This window comes from Trifolium pratense, linkage group LG7 (assembly GCF_020283565.1).
Source record: "Trifolium pratense cultivar HEN17-A07 linkage group LG7, ARS_RC_1.1, whole genome shotgun sequence".
NCBI classification, from domain to species: Eukaryota; Viridiplantae; Streptophyta; class Magnoliopsida; order Fabales; family Fabaceae; genus Trifolium; species Trifolium pratense.
The window spans coordinates 8,586,087-8,593,285 of record NC_060065.1 but is presented as its reverse complement, the minus strand read 5'-3'; the positions used below and the strand labels follow the sequence as shown (position 1 = coordinate 8,593,285).

Here is a 7,199-nt window from a genome sequence, read left to right as displayed (position 1 = left end):
ATGTCCCATATAGAGTCCACTTTGCCATGCCCCTTACAACCTTGTAGTCATCAACATTCTTGACTTTCTAGTAACATTATCCGACATATACACGTGTGAATGATGGTTTTTCTCTCTTAGATTTCACATGAAAAATTTGATGAGAAAAGCAATATAGTTAAGACATCTTTCATCACATTGGATTGTTTCTCTCTTTGCAGCCTATACAGCTAGTTGATGGTATCCTCTGTTTACAATAGTCTTAATTATGGCCTATGGGCATCATAGCATGAAAAGTGGCTCATCTTCATTAATACTACTTAAGATAAACTATCCATATTACAATTTACATTTCAACTTCAACCTAGACTGTGTGATCTTGATCGAACGATGCCTGAATGTGCATGGAAGTCTGATCTTGGAATTTTCCTTGCCCTTGGTGATTTTACCTAATCAGAGTCGACCTTGTTTGGTGGTGCTCTTCTTCAGGTCCAGTGTGTGGAAGGGGGTTTTGTACCCTGCAGATGCTTCGTCCATGCTCAAGTCAGTTAAGTGTGTGAAATAAATGTTTTAAGGGTAAGATAGAATGTACATGCCTTCAGCATTAGAAGGCCTTATATATTCCAACCCCAAAGACAATATTGATGCTGCACAAATTCCAAAACACTAGTACTGCACAAATTCTTGATGTTTTCTTTTTAGGCCCCCCATGGTTCTTTCCTCCCCCCGATTTTACTTTTTTGCCCTTCAATAAAAACTTTGATTGCTACGAACCGATTTTTTTTGTCTTGAAAAAAAAATTCGGTTTCTGTTAACTGAATTTTCCCTAAATTTGAACTAGAAAAAACTTCGATTTTTGCGAACCGAAATTTTTAGCAAGGGCAAAATTGGAATATTTGGGGGTATAAAAGATATATGGGAGGCCTAGAGAGAAAACATCCAAATTCTTATCTTCATGGGCTTTATCGACAATTTCTAACAATAGGGCTTCAATGACCCAACCCCAAAGACAATAAATGTTTAGGACCCGCACCCCCTTTGAATAATCATACCGAAAACTAATGATTTATGTCTCAGTTCATAGTGAAGCTTTTATAGATTGTGACTGTACGTGTTATAGCAACATATTGAGAAGAAAAAGTGCAAATACAAAAGCAAGAAAAGTTCAAGAGTCATTCCTTCTCCCAGTAATGATGTTGGCTAATTTTTTTTTGGAACCAAGGACTTTAGGTAATCTAAGTCCATGTTGAGAAGTGTCCTTCTAAAAATGTTGTGATCAAGCATCATGATTCGTGAGAAACACGGAACAAATTTTATGTTGAATTGTGACGAATTCACTATGTTTATAAGCTACCAACCATAGAGGAAACACTAAAATATAACTCACTATACATATAGTAAATCATCAATTTCGTACACGAAATTAGTAAAATTATTAAGGATTTTTTAATGTTTATCCTTCACAATACATAAGCTCTATACTAATTGATGGGATCAGAGAGTATAATAGAACATAAGGAAGCAATTAAATTATCTCTTTTTTTAAAATTGGACAATATAATTATCCGGCACAGCCAACACAAACACTAATATCAACCGACTGTAAGTAAAGACACCTCAATTTTAGTGAGTTGAACTAAGTTGTTCATAAACTTGAGGCAATCAAAATTAGAGCTAAGAAAAGTGTATATCAAACTCGAGCTAAATTTCAAGTTGAATCAATTCTTAGCGAATCAAACTTATGTGAGTTCAACTCAAATCTTGGACTCGACTTATTTACAACCTTTTGCCAAACCAGGGGCGGACCTCTTCAAGGCTTGGTATGGCTATAGCCACACCAGCCCAGCCCGATTTTTTTCTAAAAAACATAAATAAATATTTTATAAATAATTTTAGGTCATTTTGTATATATATTCGTACAAATATTAATGTAAATATTACTTTAGAGTTTATTATTGATGACTGTAAGTCCCTTGTACATATATTAGTTTAAGTATTAGTGGAAATATTAGTTTCTAGTTTATTATTGATGATTTCAAGTCTTTCATTATATGTAAAGTATTATTTTAAGCTATATATAGTTTAATTTTATAACAATTAATTTTAACTTTGTTTGACAAAAAAAGGTAAATAAGTAATTGAGTTTGTAGTATTGGGTAAAATTACCAATTCAACTGTAATATAAATATGAAATGATATAATTAATATTTAATTTTTTGAAGTAAGATAATACGAGTAAAATTGAAATAAAAATTAATAAGTTATAAACTAATTGAATTAGTTTATCAAAATAAACTATATGCTAGTATAATTTTGTGTTATGTATATTTTGGTCCAAGGTAGAATCTTGTGAAGACTCTAACAATAGTGATATGCATGATTTAACAATTATAGTATTTTTCTTATTCGAATAGAAATTTTGTGGTTTTTTTTTATGCTTGTTTTTTTAAAAGAAATTTTATAGTTCGTTGATTTGTTGTTCTTTTTTTTTATATACATGTTGTATTAGTAAATCTCATATATTGTTTGTTGTTCAACTGAATTATCAATGAATTTTTTTTTGAGTAGTGCCTAAAATTTTTAGCCCCGCCAGTTATTTGTGTCTATCAAACTCAAGCTAAATTTCAAGTTGAATCAATTCTTATCGAATCAAACTTATGTGAGTTCGACTCAAACCTTGGACTCGACTTATTTACAACCTTTTGCCAAACATTGGCCGGAGTTATATGGCATATAACAAGATCAAGGGTGAAGACGCATTTTGATCCTTGACTAATTTCATATGAGTTCCTCGACAAAAATAAAACTCTTGTCTCTGACATTTTTATATTAAAGACAAATTAGTCTCTTTATTATAAGAAATCGATGACTAATTTGTCCTATGTATAAAAATGTCATAAACTAGTTTAAATTTTATGTTTTATCAATGATGACTGAATTATTCCAACCAAAATTTGCGATAGATAAAAATGAATATTCACCTAAAAAATCAACAGAAACCCAAAATATATATTGTGAAAATGTAAAAATAAAATGTTTTGCCATACGGTCCACAAAAAAAATGTGACGAAGCAACAAACCAACCATCCAATTTTACTCATGCAGATAAGAACAAGATAGGCCACTCATTGCTCACAGTCACACACTCCATCACTAACAACATATATATATATAATTCATTTCCCACTTTGTCCCTCCAAACATTGCCACCATGGCCACCACAACTGCCGCCGCCACGTCACACTTTTTCGGCACTCGTATCAGCAACAAACCAACCTCAAACATGGGAAGAGTCCGTGCATTCTTCAACCTCCCCGGCAAATTAAAACCACAACCAAAGAAAAAAGAAGTTAAAAAAGTGAGACAACCAGAAAGTGACGGACTAGTGTGGTTTCCTGGTGCACAGCCACCGGAATGGCTGGACGGATCATATATCGGTGACCGTGGATTTGATCCATTGGGATTCTCGAAACCAGCGGAGTATTTGCAGTTTGAACTTGACTCGCTTGATCAGAATCTGGCTAAGAACCTTGCTGGTGATATAATTGGAACTAGGGTGGAAAGTACGGAGGTTAACCCGACGCCGTTTCAGCCGTACACGGAAGTTTTTGGAATTCAGAGGTTTCGTGAGTGTGAAGTTATTCATGGAAGGTGGGCCATGCTTGGTGCTCTTGGTGCTTTGGCTGTTGAAGCTTTCACTGGTGTCGCATGGCAAGATGCTGGAAAGGTAACATTTTTAATTAATCCTTTTTTTTTTTTTATTTAGTTGAAATGTAGGTAGTTAAAGATCGTCGGAAAGATCATTTGTAGGATCATGAAAATTCTTTGACTTAAATTAAAAAAATAAAAATAAAATTGATTTGAAGATCTGGTTTGAATCCGAGTGAAGAGTAGGTAAAGGTTTTTTTTGGCTTCTTTAAATATGTAGTCAGAAGTTTGATAGCTCACGTATGTGAAGAAAATTTGGTTGGGAAGCGAGACCCTCACCTTGAGCGTAGGGTAGAGGATAGGTCAGATCGGCCTACATGAGTTTACGGCTTATCCTACGTATGCTCGTGTCAGACCAATTTATTTTTTCAAATAGAGCAGATCAAGACTTTTTTATAATTCTATTTAGCTAAAAAAGTCCAAGCAGCATGCCATTAAAAAAGTCTTTTAGCCCTATTAGTCCAGTCTATTTAAGTTAGTATAAATAATATTTTTACTATTATTATTATATATTAAAATATGTACTTTGATTAAATTATAAATCTATTAACTTTTTCAATAGTTTAAGTTTATTAATCTAATTAATTTTTTGCATATATAAATGTATTATTATAAAAACTAGAACTAGAGGTGAGAATAGGCTAGGCCGAACTAGGCTTTGCCAAGCCTGAGTCTGACTTGTGGCCTATCATAGGCTTATCTTTTAGGCCTAAGTCTGACCTTTTCAAAACCTAATGTGGCATGTTAGCCTGTTTAAAAACTTATTTCACATGAATATATTTAAATAAATAATTATATTTATTTTTAAATATAATTATGAACTAATAAATCAATGTCATTTTGATATTTAACATGATATGTTAGAGACTTTGACTATATATGTCATCATATTTCAATTCTAGTTTATAATAATACATTTATATACGTGAAAAACTAATGTAGATTAATAAACTTAAACTGCTGAAAAAATTAATAAATTTATAATTTAATCAAAGTACAAATTTTAATATATAAATAATAATAGTAGTAAAAATATTATTTCATATTAACTTAAATAGGCCGGCCTAATAGGCTAAAAGGCTTTTTTAATGGCCCGCAACCCGACCTATTTAATTAAATAGGCTTATAAAAAGTCTTGCCCTGCTCTATTTAAAGAAATAGGTTGGTTTGGCCTGAGCCTGTGTAGGCTAGGCTTTAAGACCCGGTAGGCCGACTTGGCTTATTCCCACCTCTAACTAGAATTGAAATATGATGTTATATATAGTCAAATTGTCTAAAATATCATGTTAAATATTAAAGGAAGTTTAATATCATTGATTTATTAGTTCATTAGTATATTTAAAAATAAATATAATTGTTTATTTAAATGTTATGTGAAATTGACTTTTAAACAGATTAATAGATCATATCAAACTTTTAAAGAGTCAGACTTAGACCTAAAAAAACAAGCCTATAACATGCCACATGCAGATTCAGGCCTTCTACTTTTTGACAAGTCAGGCCTAGGTTTGGCAAAGCATAGCTCGGTTTAGCTTAGTCTCAACCCTACTTATATGTTCCATATGTTCTTGGTTGAGATTAATCATCACTAACGGTGATCCATATGGTTGAGATTAATCATCACTAACGGTGATCCGTGAAAACTTCGTAACTAATTCTATTTTTTATATTATTATCCATCTACGTCTAAGTATGTGGTGTCGATGTTTAGTAGGCTTTACACTTTTACTTGTTGAATTGATCTTTCATTAGCATCATTAGGATCAGATATTAGTGTGTGTGGAAACTAGAATGGTGAAACTACATGACAAGAAAGTAGAATTTGTATTTAGTCGTTGATTTTATGTGTTATGCTACGGACAATGTAATATGGTCCCCAAGTCATGTATGTGATTGTGTTGCCTGCGATATTCCTTGTCTTAGTGTGATTATATGGCTGAAAAGTGAAATTGATGACTTCTGAACCAACAACGATGAAGACAAAATTTCACATTATTAATTGATTTGTAGAAGATTTTGTATGTTTATTTCTTTTGTTCCCTTTACAAACGCCACACAAGATATATAGTTTTAAAAAATTAAATTGTATTTTTGGCCTCCTAATTTTAATAAACTTGCGATTTTGTCCTCTTAATTTTATAATAGTATTTTTGGCTCCTATTTTTCATAAACTTGTGATTTTGGTCCCCAACTTTAGCCTATTATGCAAAATAATGACTCCTAGTTAAACAAATTCTTGTAATAAAGAGTCTTTCTTTTTTCTTATTTTTTTTGGTACAAATAAAGAGTCTTTCTTTTTTTTTTTTTTGGTAGAAATAAAGAGTCTTTCTTTATTAACACTAGAAAGGAAAAAATTAATATTAATAATGGTGACACTAATGACTTTTTTTTTTCTTTTATAAGCACACTAATGAGTCGCATATTAACTTTAAGAGTTTCGGTATAAGTCAATTTGTAGCGACATCATATAGAGATTAGCTCAAACCTGTGATTTCCCAGTTATTTATATCAAAGATTTAACCACTAGATTATTTGACGAACCAAAAAAAACTTTGTCGCCCCTTAAGATTACAAAGTCAAACTCTTAGCACTGATATATTACTCGAAAGAATGTTATTATTTAATTTTCTTTTTGTTCTGTTAACTGCCATCTATTTATTTTCAGGTAGAGCTTGTAGAAGGGTCATCCTACTTTGGATTACCACTTCCATTCTCAATTAGCACATTGATATGGATTGAAGTATTAGTAATTGGCTACATTGAGTTTCAAAGGAATGCAGAGCTTGACCCAGAGAAAAGGTTATACCCTGGTGGAAAATTCTTTGATCCTCTTGGTTTGGCCAGTGACCCTGAAGAGAAAGAAAGACTTCAACTAGCAGAGATTAAGCATTCTCGCTTAGCTATGATTGTCTTCCTCATCTTTGCAATCCAAGCTGCTGTTACAGGAAAAGGACCTATTGGTTTCATTGCTACCTTCAACCAGTAACATAATTGTACCTGCAGAATTATAAACTGCTATGTATGTATACCATATGTGACAATGTATCTCTGTAATACAATGTTATAATGTTGCTTATAGCAAACAAACACCCTTATATGTTTTTAATTTGATTGGTGCATTTAATTTGCTAGTTGGATAAGATAATTTTAGTTATACTGTTGGTTGATTTTAAAACTGTTTTTTGAATTGGACAAATATGATCAACAATGTAGAATTATAAATATTAAATGAGATTGCATGAAAGACAATAACTTTGATAAATCCAAAATTAATAACTGCATATGCCTTGAATAATATATGAAATGAAAAAGAAATTACAGCTTCTCATAAACCCGGTAACACCAACATCTTTCTCCTTTAATCCCGACTCTTTCACTCTCACTTTCAAAACCTTTTGCCATGAATGTGACTCTTCATCTATCTTTACACTGTCCTCGACATCTTCGGGTAAACCAAACTGAGCATATGTTGTTGGTAAACTGTTTGTTGCATTTAAAACCACCTTTCCAAG

At 32.0% G+C, this 7,199-nt stretch overlaps 1 protein-coding gene across 1 annotated transcript; it reads left to right on the top strand.

Moving 5' to 3' along the window:
• The first annotated feature begins 3,014 nt into the window (after positions 1-3,014).
• On the top strand, positions 3,015-6,818 carry LOC123894762 (chlorophyll a-b binding protein CP29.3, chloroplastic). Its single transcript, XM_045944837.1, has 2 exons — positions 3,015-3,706; positions 6,353-6,818. The coding sequence occupies exons 1-2, from the start codon at positions 3,191-3,193 to the stop codon at positions 6,671-6,673; spliced, it is 837 nt and encodes a 278-aa protein (XP_045800793.1). The 5' UTR covers positions 3,015-3,190; the 3' UTR covers positions 6,674-6,818.
• Positions 6,819-7,199: the final 381 nt, after the last annotated feature.

Bases quoted from the DNA above. Each gene is read 5' to 3' on its own strand.
- LOC123894762 (XM_045944837.1), top strand. From the start codon at position 3,191: ATGGCCACCACAACTGCCGCCGCCACGTCACACTTTTTCGGCACTCGT. The intron at 3,707-6,352 runs GTAACATTTTTA...ATTTATTTTCAG, and splicing joins CATGGCAAGATGCTGGAAAG to GTAGAGCTTGTAGAAGGGTC.